Source organism: Lepus europaeus, chromosome 12 (assembly GCF_033115175.1).
Source record: "Lepus europaeus isolate LE1 chromosome 12, mLepTim1.pri, whole genome shotgun sequence".
NCBI classification, from domain to species: Eukaryota; Metazoa; Chordata; class Mammalia; order Lagomorpha; family Leporidae; genus Lepus; species Lepus europaeus.
The window spans coordinates 77261078-77283326 of NC_084838.1; the positions used below are offsets into that span (position 1 = coordinate 77261078).

A 22249-nucleotide genomic window follows, 5' to 3' on the forward strand; every position below is an offset into this window, starting at 1 on the left:
TGGTAGCCTTTAAACTACAGTACATCATAAAGTGAAAGTCCTTAGCCCTAATTTGGTAAAAACCCAACCTGATTTGGTAAGAGAAAATAAATGCCTGGCCCACCTGTGTGTGTGCTTTTTCTTTTCTGAGTACTTTAGCCAGGTTCTTTCCCCCATACCCACCGCCCCCCACTCCCAACTCTCATTCCACCTCCCTCTCCCTCTCCCATCTCATTCTTCATTCTGGTTCATTTTTAGTTTGATTTTATGTACAGAGGACCAACTCAATGTTAAGCATAGCTTTCAACAGTTTGCACCCACGCACATACACAACATATAAAGTCAACATATAGATAGGTTTAAGTATAAAATTGATCATATAAATAATATCAAGTGCCTGGTAATAATAATAGAATTAAAAAGGAAGGAAAGTCCAATATGGGAAGCAATCCACACAACAGACTCCTAGAATGACATTTGCTGTAAAAAACACTCCGACCTCAGAATCAGCCCTTAAGGCTTCCTGATCTGGCTGAAAGGCCTGTGAGAGCATTTCAGGCATAGAGAGCCAAGACTCTGTGACAAAAAATATCCTACATGGAGGATCTCTTTGAGAACTCAGTGGAAAGAAGGGGTCATCAAAGAAGGGTATATTCTTCTCTGAAGGGAGGAGAGAAATCCACTTTGCTTATGGCTGTGTCCAAATACCGATGGAGTCTAGTCACGAACGGCTTCCATAACCTTGGCAGCCCATGGCAAGAGCCTCAGGTGATCACTGACGTCATAAATAAGAGCGTCAATTGTTAAAGGAACAACAGAAGTCACTGTGCACTTACTCCTCATATAGGACCTCCATCCCTAATGAGTTGTACTATGAGAATCGACTGCTTCTTTGTCTTTTGTTTCCAGGGTTTGAGGATATCTCATTGGTTGCTGGAACCACTACCTGGTGGTGAAGGAGAGCTCCAACTCAGTCTAATCCATTTAAAAAGTATAAACAAGCCCTGGCCATTTTTTTTTTTTAAGATTTATTTTACATCTGAAAGGCATCGTGACACAGAGTGAGGGAGAGACAAAGGACAGAGGTCTTCCATGCGCTGCTTCACTCCCCAAATGGCCGCCACAGTCAGGGCTGGGCCAGGCCTAAGCCAGGAGCCTGGAACTCTATTCAGATGTCTCCCATGTGGGTGGCAGGGACCCAAGTATTTGAGCCATCTTCTGCTGCCTTCCCAGGAGCGTTGACAAAGAGCTTGATCAGAAGTGAGGCAGCTGGGACACAAACTGATGCTCCAATATGGAATGCCAGCATTGCAGGTGATGGCTTAACCCCCTGCACTACTGCTCAGGCCTGGGCCTGGCCTTTTGACCTAGAAGTTAAGAAACTGGTTAGGTTGTCCATATCTCTCATCCAGGTGACTGGATCCATTTGATCCTCAGCTCTGGCTGTTGATTGCAGCTTCCTTCTCATGCAGCCTCGAGAGGCAGCGAGTGATGGCTCAAGTAGTTGGGTTCTTGCCACTCCTGTGGGAGAACTAGATTTAGTTTCCAGCTCCTAGCTTCAGCCTTGGCTCAGTCCCAACCTTTGTGGGCATTTGCGAGTTTAACCAGTAGATGGGAGCACATTCACTCCCTTTGTCTTCCTGCATCTCAAATGAATAAGCATCTTAAATAAACAACTGTCTTGTTCTGAGTGAAGACAGTAAATGGTTTGAAGTCAGCAATGAATCCAAAAATGAGGTCCCTGGTCTAAAAAGTGCCTGGCACAGGGACTGAACATAATAAGAATTTAGTAAGAGGGGTTTTTGATCCACTCAATAGCTTTCTACTGCTCTTGACTAGTGAGTCTCGGGCTGGGAGATTTTAGCTTTCCTGGGACACTTGGCAATGTCTGGACACATTTTTGATTGTCACAACTTGGGAGTGATACTGGCATCTAGTGGGTGAAGGCCAGGGTTGCTGCTAAACATCCAGCCTTGTGCATTCAACCAAGGATGATCTGGCTCAAAAATATCAGGAAGTAGCCTGCTGTGGGTAAAAGAGCATGTGCAAGGTCTGTTTTCTGTTCAGTAAAGAGTAAGTTAAGTAATATTGTTGAACCTTACTTGATTGCACTTAAAATCATTTGTTTGCAAGTATGCTTACATAGCTCTCCAAACTTTCACTACCTGTTTGAGTTTCAAAGTTAAAGACATTTCCTCAAGAATTAATATTCTCCATCAAGACAAAAATGTTCAAGTATTACTAGTAACATGGATTGGAACCTTCAGTGCACCGAAACAGATTAATTTACAAATACTTAATTTGTTTCTAACTTGTAAGACATTTATATAAAATCAGGAACACATGTCTAAGAGGTCTCATTTGATCTGTCATCTTGTCCTCTCTTGAATAGATATTAATATACATTTGAGCTAAATTTTTTTTCAGTCTTTAGAGATATTCTATGTGCTTTGGAGTACTGTCTAAAATAAAATAAGCTCTGTTCTTTCAGAAAGACCTATAAAATATACACGAGGTCAATCCCTTTAAGAATTTAGACAGTAGCTGATTTCCTTCTTGTCACATTATTAATTTTTACTTTAATTTTTAAAAAAATTTTCTTGAAAGCCAGAGAGACAGACACAGAGGGATCCTCCATTGTTGGTTCACTCCTCAAATGCCCATATTAGCCAGGGCTGGACCAGACTGAAGCCGGGAGCCCAGAACTCCAACTGGGTGTTCCATATAGGTGACAGGGACCCAAGTACTTGAGCTATCATCTGCTGTCTTCCAAGGTGTGTATTAGGAGAAAGTTTGATCAGAAGCAGAGTAGCCTTGAACCAGGTACTCTGAGAGGGGATGTGGGCATCCTAAGTGGCGACGTAAGCTACACCAAATGTTTGCCTCCTTGTCATATTCTTCCCTGGACCCAGAGGGAGAGTTCTTGTGAACAGGCTAAGATATTTGGCTTTTCCTTTTGCCTATATCAACCAAGCCCACTCATGAACTTGCTCAGCCACCAACTACCCTAAATAACCTATCCACCTTAAATACTCTACAAAATGTAAAACGGCTCTCAAAACAGGAGCTTCTATTATCAGCATTATTAATAGCTGGGCGGGTGGAAAATCCATTGTGGTAGACTAAACATGCCAATCTTGTCATGTTTCTTTTGTGTCTTGGAGTAGTGATAGACAACTGCCAACTAAATTTAAGGCTTGAGGCCATAGCTGGAATCTAATCAGTGATTGACTGACTTTGGGGATCTTTTATGAGACACAGCATGTGGTCTGGCTAGTGGTCCAAGTGTGGAAAAGCTCTAGAATGGGTACAATCTAGTGGCCTACTGTTGTCCAAAACATCTTCAACACGTCATTCAATCCACACAGTTTTGAGATACCCAAAAGGAGGCGAGAATTTTGTCATGCTAGGCCAGCCTGAGTGACCCAGTTTCTCCACTACATGGTGTTGGATTGATTTTCACCAAGAGGGAAGAGTCCTTTTGCCTTTTAATTAAATGACAAGCCAAGTGAAGCAAAGATAGTCCCTGAACTAATAATCACTTTATTTCAAGACACACACAAAAGCAAAATAGGCAAAAGGAATATGTGAAAAGGTAGGGGGAAATAGCTAACAGAGAAGTACTTCAGCACAGAACGCTTTCATGGGTCAAGCACCATGCACCCCTGCAGGAAATTTCCCAAATGACCCAGGAGGGCACATCCACCTCAGGCTGATGTTTGATGGGCCTGGAGCTGTCAGTCTAGCATTTATTGCCCCAGAAGATGTAGTATCTTAGCTTCTAGATACCAGCCTTGGAAGGAGAAGTCTCAGATCCAGACTATCTCATTCTCCTTTGTGGATGTGGCTGTCAGTCAGCTCGTGTGAAGTAAGGGCCCCCTTGCTTTTAGCAGACGCTTGGCTTGGTGACAGCGTGTGTCAAAGCATACCCATATTAATCATGACTAAAATACAAATTTACTTAGATCCACAGAATATTAACTCAGCAAAATACACATCAAGCACAGGTCTATCCAATAGAACTTTAGACAATAAGGAGATATTACACCTTTGCTATGTCCTATTTATTCAGTGAACTACTAGCTACATGTGGCTACTGAGCTCTTGCATACATGGTTACTAAAACAGAATAAAGGAATTTTCAGATTTATTTCATTTCAATAAAAATTTTTAAATATGTTTTTTGTTTGTTTGTTTGTTTGAAAGACAGCGCGACAGACATAGATATAAAGATCTTCCGTCTGCTGGTTCACTCCCCGAATGCCTGCAAAATCTGGGGGTGGGCCAGGTTGAAGCTAGGAGCCCAGAACACAATCCAAGTCTCTTACATGAGGGGAAGGGGCCCAATTGCTTGAGTCATCACCTGCTGTCTTCCCAGGGTGCACATTAGTAGGAAGATAGAATCAGAAGTGGAGCTACCATTCAAACCCAGGCACTCTCACTTGGAACTGCTATGCCTAATGCCCACCCCTAATTTTAATGGAAATTAACACAAGACCTGCTGACTTAACATAATAGATAATGCTTATTGTCTACCATACTGAACAGTGCTGGTCTAGGAAACACTAACTCATGATTCTGAACCTTAGAAACCTTGATTTCTTTTTTGTTTTTTTTTTCAAATTTAATAAAATTATAGAATGTTTAGTATATAAGAAGAGATTCTGTTTAATATAGATAATTTCATTATCCCAACATAATTATTATAAATTTAATGAATTTTCTAGGCTTTTCCTATGCATTTTAGGTAATTTAGATATGATTATATCTTATTTTATTTTAACCATGTTTTTTTTCACTTAACATTAGGAAATAAATATATTTCTGTACTATGAGTTATATTCACAAACCATCAGATTTAATTATGTCCTACGTGTTACACTGTGGTACAATAGTTTGTTTATTTCCTCTGTTTTTGAGATTTTAGATTATTTCATTTGTTTGCTTGCTTGTTTTGATTTTATGGTCATTACAAAACAATGCTATAGTAAACATGTGAAAATGCTACTGTTTCTACTCCAAAAAACATTATCATGTGAGTTTATGTATGTAATGATTTACATCTTAATCCTATCCCTACCACGCATTCATTTTGAAAAAGTTTTATTTATTTATTTTATTTATTTGAAAGACAGAGTTACAGAGAGAGGTAGAGACAGAGAGAGAGGTCTTCCATCCACTGGTTCACTCTCCAAATGGCCGCAACGGCTGGAGCTGTGCCAAGAGCTGTGCCAAGAGCCAGGAGCTTCTTCCAGGTCTCTCACGTGGGTGCAGGGGCCCAAGGACTTTCCCAGGCCATAGCAGAGAGCTGGATTGGAAGTGGAGCAGCCAGGACTAGAACCGGTGCCCATATGGGATGCTGGTGCTTCAGGCCAGGGCTTTAACCTGCTGCGCCACAGCACCAGCCCCTTGAAAAAGTTGTTGGTTTTTTTTTTTTTTTTTTTTTTGACAGGCAGAGTTAGACAGTGAGAGAGAGAGACAGAGTGAAAAGTCTTCCTTCCATTGGTTCACCCCCCAAATGGCTGTTACGGCCAGTGCGCTGCACTGATCCGAAGCCAGGAGCCAGGTGCTTCCTCCTGGTCTCCCATGCTGGTGCAGGGGCCCAAGCACTTGGGCCATCCTCCACTGCCTTCCCGGGCCACAGCAGAGAGCTGGACTGGAGAGGAGCAACCTGGACAGAACCAGCGCCCCAACTAGCACTAGAACCCGGAGTGCCGGTGTTGCAGGCGGAGGATTAGCCTAGTGAGCCACGGCACCGGCCTTGAAAAACTTTTTAACAACACCTGTGAAAGACTTTAAAGCTGCCAAAAGGAAAGAAAGCCAAGATTTTTGTCTCTATAGCACAATTAATCCAATAAATTATGAGCCAGATTAATATTCCTTCCTATTTAACAGTAAAAATTGCTGATAAAATGTGATTGTACTCAGGGCTGATGATACAGACATTTGCTTTGCAAATAGGGAGGAAGTTCTCAGGCACAAATCCTGCAAGTGAAATATTTTATATAATCAATCTCTAGAAGTAATAAAGAGATGAAAATGAACAGAAACATTGCAAAACCCAAAAGAGCCCATCACATTTTATTTTGTTCTCTGTAAACCTACCTACTTAAATGTTGTTACAGCCCCAAGCCATCCTTTTTATCATTTAAATCAATATGAATACAGTGTAAGGAAACCTTCACACATCTTGCAATTAGTAATTATTCCAAGGATCTTGGCTCAAGGCATTTTATATTTTACATACTTGTAACTTGTCACATGATTTTATATAAATAAAAAATATATATAAAGTATAGCTATAATTTATATATCATATAATATATTATAGATATATAATATATTATTATAGATATATATGTTATATAATATATATTCTAAATTATAGATATATAAAATATATGTCTATAATTTATAATATATACATTTATATAATATATAAATATATTGTATATTATATAATATATAAGTATTATATTTTATTTTATATATTATGTATAATTTTATATATTATATATAATTATATATGTTATATATATTCTAACCACTGGTTCACTCCCCAAATGCCCAGAATAGCCGGGACTGGGTTAGCCCAAAGCCAGGAGTCAGGAGCTTCTTCCAGGTCTCCCACATGTGTGCTCCCACATGTGTACAGGGGCCCAAGCACTTGGGTCATCTTCTGCTTTCCAAGGCCATAATCAGAGAGCTGGAACAGAAGTGAGCAAACAGGATTCGAGCTGGCACCAATATAGATGGTAGCTTAACCCACTGCGCCATAGCACCGGCCCCATGATTTTATATTTTCTTTTAAAATAGTTTCAATATTCTCATGAATCTGATCTTCAAAGACCAAAATGGATCCTACTGATAACACAAATTTAAGATGCAACATTTGAATATTAGAACCTAAAAAATTCAGATGTTTTCATTATTCATAAGTTGGGTTTTAGATTCTGTTTTGTCATTCTTTATCTTTGAATTGAGATCTGTAATTGAGGGATTGAATATGGACAGTAGGAGCTTGTGCTAATTAAATACTGAGTTACAAATGCAAAATACCTTTGTAAACTGCAAGTGCTATGAAAATGTAAAAATGTAATATAAATGTTTTCAAAAGTTCTCTTTGCTCATTCTATATGTGAAAAGTAGCCTCTCAAATTGGCCCAATGGGAGGAAATCCAAGACTTTTCTCTCTTTCTCTGTCTTGCTGGCACAGTGAATTTAATAATTTACACTGTGGATTTGTTTCTCCCTCACATACAGCAGTAAAAACGTGTGGGTTGATAAAATAACTGCATTTAGGGCTTTTATTGGTGATACCAACTGGAGACATAGATCTTTGTCTTTGGAAGTGGAACACAAGTGTCCAGATGGCAAATTGCTGGGACTGTGTTCACAACGTGAATGGAGCACGTTGCCAGAAACTCGTTTCCAAAAAATCAATAGTGTTTGTATTGGAAATGTTTGAAAAATGCTTGGAAAACCATCAGCTCTGTGTGCACTTTGTGGATTATCTGGGGAACACAAAAACCTGGTCAGCTCTTCATTGTCACCCACTTAACCTCTTGCTTTCCTCATTTATGCTGTCAGTTCTTTAAGAAATGCCACTCATTTACACATCAGAATACTCAGTTTATCATCATGAAGTTGACTGCTTTAAAAATAATGTTATTCCAGGGGTGTATAGAAATGGTGACCATTCTTCACAACACTGCATCGTGTTATTTGTGTGGAAAAGGAGGTGTTTGTAGTTGCTGGTGTGCTCAGTAAATGACAGGTTGGAAGAGCTTTTCATTTTTAGTTCACAGAGTTCATAGCTTTATTTTTATGAATTGCAGGTGGTCTTCATGAGCCTCTGCAAAAGTTTTTGGGACTGTGGGCTTGTAGCCCTGGATGACATTACAGTGCAGTTGGGAAGCTGTTGGGCTTCAGGTAAGAAGGCAAACGTTCCCACCCTGACTCCCTGGCCCATACGTGACACTTCCAGGTTCTCCAAACAGCACATACGTTTAATCTGTGCTAGTCCATCCTTTGTTATTCTTGGCACAAGTACCTCTCTGCAGCACTGTGTAGTTGGGTTTGGAATTTAGAAATGATGTCTCAAATGTAATGAGTGTCTTGGTCCATGAGACTTAGCCTTCCCTCTATCTCATCAGTAAGGGAAGTAGTACCACTTACCTGGATATTGGGGATAATATGTATATATTCCTTAGCATAGATCCTGGACCAAACAGTACTTTCAAAGCAGATATTTCCTATTATAAATAGTGTTTTTGTTAATATGGTTATTTCTGTCTCCATGACTGTAAATTTTCAAGAAATATTGATACTAATATCGCTAAATATATAATTTCAAAATTTTCATAAAATAAATATTTTGTAAGTGATTAAATGACAGTGGGGCAATAGATCAAGTCTTAATGATACTGACAAAATAAAGTCATGGTCACTGGCTATGGTTTTGAGCATTGTGTCTAGCAAGCAAATGATACATATCTCAGCCTGTCAGATCATTGGTCTATATCTACTAATTATCATTGCATCCTAAATTATGGGGTATCCATTTTTCAAAAAAAGATTTATGTATTTATTTGAAAGGCAGAGATTCATTCCTAGATGGCTACAACCGCCAGGGCTGGGCCAGGCTGAGGCCAGAAACCAGGAGCTTCATGCAGATCTCTGATGTGGGAGAAGGGTCCCAAGCACTTGGGCCATCCTCTACTGCTTTCCCAGTTGCCTTGGCAGGAAGCTGAATTGAAATTAGAGCAGCAGGGTCACGAGTTGGCACCCATATGGAATGCTGGGTGTTGCAGGAGGCAGCTTTACCTGCTAGGCCACAACACGAGCCCCATATGCATTTCTTTAACAGGAAAACTGGGGTGATAGTCTGCACTGGAGAATAATTTCCATGTTTATTTCATTAAAAAGCAGTTTGGTTTTAGTCCCTTGGTTTAGGTGATACTGAAAATACAGTACAGATAAAATCTCTACACTAAAAGCGTAGAAGAGAAAATACAGCTTCATTAGGTAGTGTTGTATGCAAAATCAAATGAAGCAAAATAATAAGAAACCAAAACTAGGCTATTTGTTAGAGAAGTTTGCTAACAGTTTGGGTGTATTCCCAAGTTCAGCCAAAGGAGAAAGACCCAGAAAATAGAAAGATATAAACATTATAAAAAATAGTTATTAAAGTTATTGAAAACAGCAGCCAAAGACATAAATACTGTCTTTGGAGAAGAAAAATAAGGGTCTAGGTTGGAAAAAAATGTTCTAATAGTTATTTTATTAATAATCCTTAAGAACTTAATGTTCTGAGTACTTTGTACGTCATCTCATGACTCCTCACAAACCCATGATGTGGATACTATTAATATTCCCACAGTATAGGTAAGGATCCTAAGGCTCAGAGGCGTCACATGTTCTGTTCCACGCAGCTCTGCCTCTGGAAGTACACTGAGTTCTCCCACGCTCTCCTCTTCCTCCAAGCAGCTTTAGAATGGTCACAAGGGCTCGCTTCACTCACCCTGGATTTCTGAAGGATGTCCCTGCATTATGCAAATTTATTCTTTTCATTTTTTTCATAAAGGCAACATGCCTTCAAATTCCAGAGCTTTATAACTTCATCCACGTGAATGAATCCATAAGTCAGAGAAACTTTTCTTCAAAGTTACCCAGTGTTAATAGAGACAGGTGGGCAAGAGGAGAGCGAGCGGGTGAGCTGCCATCTACTGATTTACTCCCCAAACGCCCTTGATGGCCAGGACTAGGCTGGGACAAAACTGAACCAGGGAAGCTCTTTATGTCTCCCATATGGGTGGCAGAAATCCAGCTACGTGAGCCATCACCACTGTCTCCCAAGTCCTGTATCAGCAGGAAACTAAGTCAGTAGCCAGAGCTGGAATCAAACCCAGGCACTCCAGAGTGGGACATGGGTGTCCTAACCACATCTTAACCACTGGGCCCAATGCCTGCCATCTCAGTGCTTTAGATCTATTTTTCTGGTTGTTCTATGCCCCTGTGGCAGGACCCTGGGTCATCTGTAGACCCTAGCTGGAGGCAGGAGATGAGCGTAGGCAGGGGACCACCTCTCCACATGCACAGCATGTGCCAGCCAACACTCCGAGGTGCAGGGTGGGCTGCCAGCAAGCCATGTCATGCATATTCATTGACAGCATCTCAGCACCTGCAACACCTGCTGTTTCTTTGCAGAGAGACTCCCACCTCCACCTGGAGAGTGTACTTTCGAACAAGATGAATGTGCATTTACTCAGGAGAAAAGAAACCGGAGCAGCTGGCACAGGAGGAGGGGAGAAACTCCCACATCCTACACAGGACCAAAGGGAGATCACACTACTGGGGTAGGTGAGTTACGCCACATGGTGCTGTTTCCTAGGGAAACCTTCTAGAATAGCATTCTATGGATCACTCAGTGCATCTTGAGCTGTGCAAATCTGTGTCTCATGTCTCGAATGAACTATGCATGTGATTCTATACATACAGAGTTGTTTAATTGGTGCACTGAGAATCCTTTCCATGTGTTACATTGCTTATGTATACTTCTACCCAGAGGATCTAAATGTACTTACAAAGATAGTTACCCAAATATAATTTAATTAGAAGTGGGTTTAAAAATAAGATATATTAAAAAATAAAAGAGATGTAAAAGTTAAAACAAATGATAATAATCCAGACTGGAGCCAGGTCCAAGACTGCCAACAAAATGTACTTTTGGCAGGGGACAAGGCATGTAAGATCGACTCCAAGCTTTCTAGTAGTTGAGGGAAAACTCAACTGTGTAACACGATTCACAGCAATCTGAGGATAAAAACAGAGGGAGCGTCGACGTGGGGTGTAGGCAGTAAGGGTGTATGTTTCTGTAGAAAATGTATAAACTACAATGAAACAGACTAAAAAGTTGATCTGCTGACTTGTCAACATGTGTGAGTGCTGTGGTTTTAATAGTACAGGGACCCTCATCAGGCAGCCAATAAATCCAAAGTTTTAAGCTGTTGGTACTGAGGGTAGAAACTTAATCCAATGAGGATTTTTTTTTTTTTTTTTGACAGGCAGAGTGGATAGTGAGAGAGAGAGAGACAGAGAGGAAGGTCTTCCTTTTTGCCGTTGGTTCACCCTCCAATGGCCACTGTGGCCAGCACATATCGCTGATCCGAAGCCAGGAGCCAGGTGCTTCTCCTGGTCTCCCATGCAGGTACAGGGCCCAAGCACTTGGGCCATCCTCCACTGCCTTCCCGGGCCATAGCAGAGAGCTGGCCTGGAAAAGGGGCAACCAGGATAGAATCCGGCGCCCCAACCGGGACTAGAACCTGGTGTGCCAGCGCCGCAAGGCAGAGGATTAGCCTGTTAAGCCACGGTGCCGGCCTCCAATGAGGATTTTTAGGAGGTGGCCCTGGTGGGAAATCCTTAGGCCATGGAAGATACACCCGTAGAAGGTAGTTCTTGCAGGAGAGTTCAACATGGCCACACTCTTTGCTTCCCAACTTGCCATGGAATCATCCCTATGCCCACACTCTGCCAGGGCCATCTTCCAGTCTCACCACATGGCTGAACCCATGAAGCCCATCCAGTCTTGGGCTGTGGACCTCCAAAACTCTGAGCAAAAATAAACCTCCTCCCTCCCTAAGTAGCCTCTTTGAGATATTTTAGTTGTAGTGATGAAAATCTGACTAATCCAGACATTGGTATTGAGAAGCCAAGTTGTTACCCTAATTATACCTTCAGATGTGGAAGAGTCTCTGGAATTGGTGTGCCAGAAAACGCTGGGAGAGTTTGGAGGAGCAGGCAACGGAAAGCCTAGGGTGCTGTAAGCAGAGCATTAAGGGTGATGGATGTGAAGGCTCAGAAGACAAGGGAATGAGGGAAGGGTACAACATCAAAACTGGGAGGCTGTGGTGACCAGAATGCTGATGAACACCTGAATAGCAAAGGCTGTGCTTATGAGGCTTCAGGTGGAAATGAGGATGAGGATTCTATTGGGAACTGGAGCAAAGGCAAAAAATGTGGCCGTGTTGTGCATCTGCTTTGTGGGAGGTTGAACTTGAAGATGATGGACTGGTTCCTTGGGCAAAGACTCAAAGGCAGCAAAGTGTTCAAGCTGCAGCATGGATGCTATTGACTTATCTTAGCAAGTGTTGCAGTGAGAATGAGAAACACAAAGGGCCAATCAGAAAGGTTTGGGAAATACACAGCCTGGCCAGAGCAGAAGCAAAGAAAAGACAATCTGTTTGGAGTGGGAAGGTGTTGTAGAGAAACTGCCTTCTAAAGGGATTCATGTAGGCCAAAGGGAGCTGTATATGGATAGGCAAAATGATGGAAAAAGACCCTGAAGATAATAAAGATATAAAGAGACCTTGAAGCTACCCCTCTCATTTTAGGGTCAGAGGTTCCAAAGTGAAAATTTGCTTCTGAGATCTTCCAGGGCTCAATCCTTTTAAGAAAGAGGCCTGGTGCTCTACTTACCCAGGGCCAGAGCTAGGACCAGATTTTGGCTTGCTAGCAAAGTGCTCTAAGGTCATGGCAGCCCTGGTTCAAGTGGGCTGGGGTGCGGCTCAGGCTGGTGGCAGACCTTGGCGTTAGTATCCATGGTTTCATGGCCGCTCAGAATGCAAAAGTTAGGAGTCATGGAGGTTTCCCACTGAAATTTCAAAGGAAAGCCCAGGAGGCCAGGCAGAGATGTGCCAAAGGGTTAGAGCCCTTACATGGAGCCCCCAATGGAGCAATACCTAGTGGAGCTGTGGGAGTGAAGCTACAATGCAGACCCCAGAAAGGTAAAAGTGCCTGCGGCATGGAATACCTCCTGGGGAAAGTTGCAAGCAGCGTGCCCTACAAGCCTTGGAAAATCTCAGGTGTCAGCATGCCAAACCAGCCCAAGAGAGCCATCATGTAAGCAGAGACCAACAGAATTATAGCGATATGGAGGCCTCCACCTAAATTTCAAAGGATGTCTCAGAAAACTGGAAGGCTCAGGCTCAGCCGCTGTCTGCTTCCTGGCTACCATGTGCTCATGCCTCTGCATGTTCTCTGCTGTTGCTATCCTCTGGCCTCCCCAGATGGCCAAACCAAGGAAGCCTGCCCAGTGTTGGCTGGTGAGCCTCCAGAAGCACAAACCAGAATGAAGCTCCTTCTCTGATAAGTAGTTCCAGCCATTTAGTTATCATGATGAAAAGCACACTAATACATTAACAGTTGTTTTGTCAGTGATACCTGTGCTAACGTGTGAACCTTTCTCTCTGGAAGTCTGAATTCATTTGACATAGCATTGTCTCAAAGCACAGCATTTGGTCCAGAGAAACAGAACTATCCTTGCTACTAAGCTCATAGAGATATGAGTAGGCATGGGTTTCAAAATCCCTTGTTCCAAATAAATTTATCTTTTCATTCCATTTTCCCATGGACTTTTGAAGGAGCCTCCTGAAGGGGAGTTGTGTAGTTTTTTTTCTCACATCCTCCCTCAAGATCAGCCTATGGAATAGCATCACAGAGAAGCCCCCAGTACGACCTATTTGTGGACTTGACTCACTTTAGTAGGGTAAAATCACAAACAGCTTTGTTATTGTTTTGCCATCACTGTCTTCAAACATACTCTAAAGATCCTCCACTCTCCACTCCTTGGCAGATCCTGTTGCATCCCAATCCTGCTGAGGTGTTAGGGCAGTCAAATATTCAGGTGTGTGAAGAAATCCGGTCCAAATCAAAACCCATTTCTCACTGTCAGACCTTCCTTTCCCTCAGCTTGGCCCTGACTCAGATTGGGAACGACAAAGGAGGAAACTGCCCAGTCTCATTTCCTATGTTTCATCTCTTCCCCCGCCTTTCGTCCTCATGATTCTATAGTCAGGGCAGGTAGAAGAAGGGTTAAAAAACCCGTTTCAGATATTCTGGTGCTTGTGAGACTCTCTCTTAGCTATTGACTATACTTTGTTAGGCTTTTTAAAATGCTGGCTCCTTCGGGAATCTTTGCCATCTTACTATTTCTGGTCACGTCCTCTCTGGTGAACCCTCGGTGACTACTCCCTTTCTCCTTAGTACTTGCGCTACATAGGTACGACCTGCCTAGATTTTGTTCTCACTGGACTCATGCTGGAAGTTTTAACTTGGGTTCTTTCAGGAGCACTTGGCTCCAGCCACCTTCCTCGTGAGTGTTCAGTTCTCCTTCCTTAGATACTAATGCATTCTCTCCTGGCTAGAAGATATGCAGGTTGGTCCTGCTGTCAACCTCTATTTCTTTCTGTTGCTTCAGTGAAGGGTGCAGCTGAAGTGATTCACCATTGACCCCAAAGGTAGACCAGATGCCCACTTTCAGCACTGCATGGAGGATTCAAAGGGAGTATAGGATTTAAAAAAAAAAAACAAAAAACAAAAAACAAAACACATAGAGCAAGGCAAGGACTCCTGGAGACTGAGTGGAGGATGTAGGTGTATTTACCTGATCTAAATAGGAAAGCCACGATAGAATTCAGTGAGAAAGCAATCTTGACAGGTTTGTTCCCAAGAATGTATCTGGGAAGAAGTGTTCCAAGTAGAGAGAACAGCCGGTGCAAAGCCCCTTAGGTTGAAGTGGGCCCGCTGTTCTCGGAACATCAAGGAAAGCAGAGTAAACTAGGGAGTCAGACAGACAGCCGTAGGACATATGATTAATCAGAAGGACTCTGGATGTTGCTTTCCCTGAAAACAGGAGGTCCCTGGAGAGTGTGGAGCTTAGCAGAGAGGCAATATGACAAGGTTTGAAATGGATCTCTCTGGCCGTTGTATTGAGAAAAGACTTAGTGTGGAGGTGGGGCAAGGGTCAAGTCAGGGAGCCCCATTAGGATCCTGCAAGTAATCCAGGTGAACTATGATGGTGGATTTGACTAATGAGGGTAGATTTGACCCATGATGATTGGTCAGACCAGGTAGTTGCAATTCAGTTAGTGTTGAGTGGTCAAACGCTGGAAATATTTTGAAAATGGAGCCAATAAAACCTCTTGATGGCTTAAATACGGGTATAAGTGAAAGAGAGGGGACATGGATGATTTCAATGGGTTGTATTTTTTTTGAAGATTTATTTATTTATTTGAAAGGCAGAATGACGGGGGGGAAGACACACACACACACACACTCAGAGAGAGAGAATCTTCCACCCACTATTTCACTCCCCAAATGAATGCATTGGCTGGAATTGGGCTTATCCAAAGCCAGGAGCCAAGAGCTTCTTCTGGGTCTCCTACATGGGTGCAGGGAACTAAGTACTTGGGCCATCTTCTGCTACTTTCCCAGGCCAATAGCAGGGAGTTGGATCTGAAGTGGAGCAGCCAGGATTTGAACTGGAACCCATATGCGATGCTGCCACTGCAGGTGGCAGCTTAATCCTCTGCCTCAGTGCCAGCCCCAATGATTTTTATTATTTCACTGGAAAATGGAGTTGTCAACAATTGAACAGAAAATATTGAATAGATAAGTTTGCTGGAAGGAGCAGGAGCTCAATTTTAAACAGGATAGATTTGAGATTCCCTGATAGATATTCAGTAGGGATACTGAGTAGGCAGACTACAGTTCAGGACAATTGTCAAAGCTTGAAGTTGGTGGCATATTGATGGTATCAAAATCATGTGACTGGGTGAGATCTCCAATGGAGTACACATAGACCCAGAAATGGACCAAGAGCTGTGTCCTGGGTACTCCAAATTTAAGAGGTCAGAGAGGGGCTGGCATTGGGGCACAGTGGGTTAAGCCACAGCCAGTGACATCCGCATCCCATGTGAGTCCCAGTTCAAGTCCTTGTTCCACTTCTGATACAGCTGCCTACTAATGTGCCTCGGAAAAGCAGCAAGAGGGACCCAAGCACTAGAGCCCCTGCCACCTATGTGGAAGACCCTGGTGGAGCTCCATGCTCCTGGCTTCAATCTGGCCCTGCCCTGGCCATTACAGTATTTGGGGGATAAACCAGCAGTAGAAGGATCTCTCTTTCTCTGTCTCTCCCTCTCTCTCTGTAACTCTGCCTTTCAAATAAATAAATAAACCTAAAAAAAATAAGAGAGAAGAGGAAGAACCAGCAAACGAGACTGAAAAGAATGGCTATTAATTTTGATGATACCATAAAAGTCACTGTCACAATCCTTCTAAGAAGTAGAGACTCAATAAAAATATTCCTTCCTCTCCTTTCCTTATCTCTGTGACCTCATCTCCCTTGGCTTTCTTAGCGCTGGAGGCAGTGACTGTTGCTATTACCATAGTTACTTCCATACCAGTCCCATCAAACTACTTAACCTTCTTATGTTTGTAGCCATCTTACTTTCCCAACTGGGTTATTAGTAACTTGAAGGGCAGGTCTTTGGATTCTGTATTAGTTTTTTAGGGCTTCTATCACAAAATACTACAGACTGGGTGGCTTAAATTAAAACAAATATATTTTCTCAGAGTTCTGGTGGCTAGAACAAGGTGTCAGCAGGGTTGGTTCCTTCTAGGCCTGTAAATGGTGACCTTCTTGCCTTGTCCTCATATGACATTCTGCTGAGCCAGAATGTCTCTCTTTAGAGAAGGACACCCTCAGTCTCTCTTTAGAGAAGGACACCAGTCGGATGAATTAGGGCCAACCCAACCCCATTTTAACTTGATTACTCTTAAAGGCCCAACTCCAATTACAGTCACATTCTGAGGTCCTGGGGTTAGGATTTCAATACGTGTGCCTTGAAGACACTCATTCAACCCATATAGACACCCACCCAGCAGTTAGTACAATGGGCTGAACATTGAAGGAATGGAATAAACTCAATTCAAGCAGCTGGCAACCTAGCCCTCGTCCTGGTCATGCTAAAATAACTTTATTGTCTGAACTTGTTTGACTTGTAGATCATGTTCTGCCTCCCCTCCCCCAAGTACATAAACCCTATGAAAATCTAACAAACTACATGTAATAGGTACTAAATTACTCATAATTCTGCTCTTTTATTTATATTATTCCTAGATTATGGGGATATATGTTAGCTAAGATGGTGTGACTTTGTTTAAAGAAAATATGTGGTTATGTTTGCTTGGTATCTTTGAAAACTTAAAGGGATATTTCAGCTGGCTGGGGTGAAACTTTATAGCAAAAATTGAATGCAACAAATTCTTAGTGTGTTCAGTATTTATTCTGAGTGAATACTTGACATGTTGAGTAGAATTCTTGGGTGTGCAACATAGAGAGTTTTAATTTTTTTAAAGGAAATTACTTTCAGGATCTGTCTTCTTCATTCTTTACTTCATCTGTTTCATTGCAAATTTTCAGAAAATTCTCAAGGCACCTTCCAGTTTTCTAACCAAATAAAATATTTTATAAGTTTTCTTTTTATTCTGATGCACAACCAAGCAAGTAGGAAAACAAATATTGCTGTGTTGTGCCCAGAATACTTACAGCACTGAGTTGTAGGTAAAGAAAAACGAGGCAGAATAGAGAAGAGACCAAATACAAACGTGCAGCCAGACCAGATTTATTCAAAGAGAATAAATCTGCAGAGGTGGATGACCAACTGCCAGCATGCACATGGACTGAGCACTTGGCAGAGGGCCCAGACCCCAGGGGCTGGGCTTTTTTATATTTTAGGTGGGCTAAAGGTAGGAGTGGGGGCAGTTGGCAGAGGTGCGCTTCTCCATACAGGTTTGCCAAGTTTGGATTCCAAACCTGGGAAAGACAGCAAGGGTTGGTGTGAGACTGAATTGGGATTCAGGGACAAGGGATAAATTCTGATTTCCTCTAGCTTTTGGGCAGTGAACTAGAATGGGCGAGGCTTATGTCCCTCTTCCATTGGTAGGTGTTTGTTTCTCCTTGTACAGTTATTTTAAAAATCATCTCACTGGGGAATTAATAATAGAGCTAGCAACTATTTCTGGAACACTTGCCATGTGCAGATCCTACAATGGGAGGTTTTCTGTCCTTATAACAACTTGTCCAATAAGGAAAAGTTCCCATTTTCCAGATGAGGAAATGGGAGTTTAGAGAAGTAAAGATCAAAGTCCTTGGGCCCCTGCACCCACATGGGAGACCCGGAAGAAGGTCCTGGCTCCTGGCTTCAGATCAGCTCAGCTCTGGCCATTATGGTCATTTGGGGAGTGAACCAGCAGATGGAAGACCTCTGTCTCTCTCTCTGGCTCTACCTCTCTCTCTGTAACTCTGACCTTGAAATAAATAAAATAAATCTTAAAAAAAAAAAATGAGAGAGAAAGAGGTAAGGGCCACACAGTAGTAATTGGGAGAGTGGAGGCTGAATCTCAGGTTTGTCTGTCCACACTGCCTCACCAGGGCTGCCCAATCCAAGAGATCACACATGACCCGCAATAGTTGTGACAACTTACATATGAAAAGCACAATTCGCATAATGGCCTCATCTCACTTTAAGACTCTTTGCACAAGAGAAGGGTGTCTTCTCTTGGAAAGGCTATATTCAAACCAACAATGTTTTTGGACATGCCTAGCATCTCAGTTTTCTTCTTTGTCTGAGTTATTGCTACTATCTGTATACCACTGTTGTGAGTTTTAACTCCAAGGTGGCAGCCCACATACCTGTTGATGTCGTATGTCTCACAAAAGGTGGCTTCCTCTTGCCCTGGTCTCTAATGATGTGAGCCTTATGTAGACTGATGAGTTGGCTTTCAGGTCGTAAAGTGACAGGTGTTACCCACTCAGAAATCAAAGCACACACAAACAGGGTCACCTTTAAAATAATCTGTTTATTTAAAAAATACATTTATTAAAGCTACTGGTATCAGAAGCTACATGTGTATTGGAGTCAAACATCTTAGAACTGAGAGTAATCTTAGGTGTTACATAGTCCAGAGGCCTTGAGATTTTTATTTACTTTAAAATTCATGAGTACTCCCTATGCATTATGCACCAAATAATGCATAAATACCTCAAAATTGTGCATATAATAAATGTTAGAGATGATGGAACCACAGAGAAAGGAGCATGGGAATGCCTTAAAGGATGAATGGTAGTGAGGACACATTTCAGGATGAGGGAGTAGCAGGTGTGAAATATGGAGCCACTAGGCAGCGTAGCAATTTTCAAGAACTCCAAGTGATAATATTTGGCTGGTACGAAGGATGCTATCAACAGAATTCTCTAGGACAGGGAGTCTAAGATGTAGACTTGCATGCAGGTAGTATACAGAGGGATTCAATGGCAAAGAGCAGGAGTGTGGGACGTAGGCAATACATCAGGGAAGGACAGAATGCTGGTCCCAGAATCCATTATTGGCTTGGCCACTGCCATGTCCATCTGGTTGATCCTGTGGGAACTGGGAACCATGTTGAAAAGTGTCTCAGGGCCATCCCCAGGGGAGGATAAGGAGAGGTGTTTGTCCATAGGCTCACGCCTCAGTGGCCAGTGTATCCATCAGATTTTCATTACTACACCACTAACCAGCCACAGGCCGCTTGTGAAGGAAGGATGTTTCGTGGATTTGAAGCTTCACAGTCCAAGATTGGGCTGCCCATCAGTGTAGGCATGTGGTGAGACTGAAGGATGGGGGAGCACTTGCAGAGGAAAGATCACGTGGCAAGCCAGGGAACAGAGAGACGGGGAGCACACTCATCTATGTCCCTCCCTATACAGCCACCAAGATTTGTTCATGGGCTGTCCACTGTGACAACTTAATCAAATCCAGTAACTTCTCAAAGACTGCACCTTCAGATACCATAATTGGATTAAGTTTCCACCCTTAATCCAGTAACCATTAATAATCACTAACATAAAACTTTGAGGGCCAAGCTTTGAACACATGAGCCTTTGGGGTCACCCAAACTAATAGTCAAGCCACAGCTGCCAGTGGTGTTTTCACTATTCACCACTGACTACCCATTCTTCCCTCATTTCTGGGTTGTATTTACACGAGTGGTAAGTGACCGTACAGAGGCCAATCCAGGAATGTTTGGAGCAGCCTAGCTTCAAAGATTCAGGCAGTAGGCACTTGGCTTAGACCTGAGATAAAGCATTTGTCAAGTTATATCTAAGTGAATTCTACATTTTCACTTTCCACTCTTGAAGCCTGTCAGTCGACATGTGGAAGGACACATACAGGCAGAAGAAACAGAAGGGACAAGTATACAAAATTGTTTTACAGACAGTTACATTTGGTGGTCAGTTAAAATAGGTGCATTAAAAAGGGAAATTCGGGAGTAGATGTTATGGCACAGCAGGTTAAGTTGCCACTTGGGATGCCTGCATCCCATATTAGAGTGCTGGTTTGGGTCTCAGATCCTCCACTTTTGATTCAGTTTCCTGATAATGCATCCTGGGAGGCAGCACATGATGGCTCAAGTACTTGGGCCCCTGCCACCTGCATGGGAAATCTGCTTGGAGTTCTAGGCTCCTGGCTTTGGCCTGTCACAATCTTGGCAGTTGTGGCCATTTGGGAAGTGAACCAGCAGATAGAAGCTCGCGCTCTCTCTCTCTCTCTCTCTCTCTCTCTCTCTCTGCATTTCAAGTAGACTAAAATAAATAAATAAACATTTTTAAAAAGGTAAAAGAAAAACTCATAGAAGCCACACAATAAATGTTATTATTGTGTGTCTGTTGGAATCACTAGATCATCATACATGAAATAAAAACAGACCCTGCGAATAGAACTTTTCAGTTAATCTGCCAAACAAGTCAAATAATGCCACTTATCTGGGAATGGGGCTTTTGGGTTGCTTCAGACCTGTTCTGTCCCCTCCAGTGGCTGCTGGCCTACTGTTTATTCACAGATACCTTATTCATAAAGCTATTGGTTTCTGATTCTATTACAGTAAGAGAGATGGGTATGGGATTAGGGCAAGTGAAGACTATACTGTTCTTTGCAAATTTCAGTCATTTTTTTTTCCTTGAGTAAACACTGTTGGATTGTTGCAAGCCTTTAATTTCCAGAGTTCTGAAAAAGTTGGTTTAGACCCTTGTTGACAGCATCCTCAGTGCTCTTACAGGGGAGCAGATTTTCAGAGGTCCCTTCTCCTCCATGCCTAAGGCTCTGTACTTTTTACTTTTCAGTAGATTTGGGTTCTTTGATGATATTTTCCATCCTACCATATATTTTCTGGAACATATTAGTGCTCCTTTTTCTAAATTATTAATGATACTGACTTTACAGCCCTTATGTGCAAACTCCTTATGTGGGTAATCAAAAGTTCTGTTTCTGTTGTCTGTTCCAAGCCCCTAACTTAGGTCTTGTTTCCTGAAATGTCTGATGAATTTGATCGAACACCAGATATTGTGGATAAAGAATTCTAGGACGCCTTTGGTATTTTCCTCCAGAGCAGATTCAACCTATTTGCAAACAGGTGACCAGAGTAGAGCCGGTCACTCCAGTCCAATCACAACTGAGCTAACTTGAGGCAGTGTTCTAGTTTGGTTTATCTGAGTCTCTCTCCGGTTCCCCAAGAAAATGCTCTGGGGTGCTCCTCAGAATGTCCTAAACTTCAGTTTCTGTGACTTTCACTGATAAGATTGCTGAAATTGCCATTTTGTGTTGCATTTGGCTTCTTGGCCTCTTACCCTGTACAAGTTAAGAATGTGGCAAATACCCCATGGCCAAGTGATGGGCTCTCTTTTCTGTGCTCCATTTTCCCCAAAACGTAGCCCTCAAAGCCCTGGCTACTTTGCTAGTCCTCAGCTCCAGTTAGTGCCTTCCCTACCCATGGAGATTTGTTGGTTCCTCTACCACTTGACAGCTGCCGTTGACTTAGCTTCTGAAACAAACAGGGAAGTGCCTCAAAGGGCAAAGCAGTGTGAAGAATGTTGATCTCATTTCATTGATCTTCCTTCTGTTTGCTCTGAGATCTTGGGTCCATCAAGTTCTTGCTGCTTGGAAGCTCTCTGATAGTTTCAAGGCAGATGTTTTCTTTTCTTTTGTCTTCTTTTTCCTCTCTTTCTTTCTTTCTTTTTTTTTTTTTTTTTTTTTGACAGGCAGAGTGGACAGTGAGAGAGAGAGACAGAGAGAAAGGTCTTCCTTTGCCGTTGGTTCACCCTCCAATGGCCGCCATGGTTGGCACTCTGCGGCCAGTGCACCGCGCTGATCTGAAGCCAGGAGCCAGGTGCTTTTTCCTGGTCTCCCATGCGGGTGCAGGGCCCAAGCACTTGGGCCATCCTCCACTGCCTTCCCGGGCCACAGCAGAGAGCTGGCCTGGAAGAGGGGCAACCGGAACAGAATCCGGTGCCCTAACCAGGACTAGAACCTGGTGTGCCGGTGTTGCAGGCAGAGGATTAGCCTATTGAGCCATGGCGCCATTCCAGATGTTTTCTTTGTTCAAAAAAAATTCC

At 42.6% G+C, this 22249-nt stretch overlaps 1 protein-coding gene across 2 annotated transcripts in view; it reads left to right on the top strand.

Annotated features, from left to right (window-relative positions):
- Positions 1-22249, top strand: part of MAMDC2 (MAM domain containing 2) — a 190773-nt gene that overhangs the window by 148966 nt on the left and 19558 nt on the right. The window contains exons 10-11 of one of the 2 annotated variants that reach the window (XM_062207076.1): positions 7818-7911; positions 10189-10341. In XM_062207076.1, the coding sequence (XP_062063060.1) occupies positions 7818-7911; positions 10189-10341 (247 nt within the window). The remainder of the gene's footprint in view (positions 1-7817; positions 7912-10188; positions 10342-22249) is intronic. The other variant, XM_062207077.1, reaches the window with a different exon arrangement.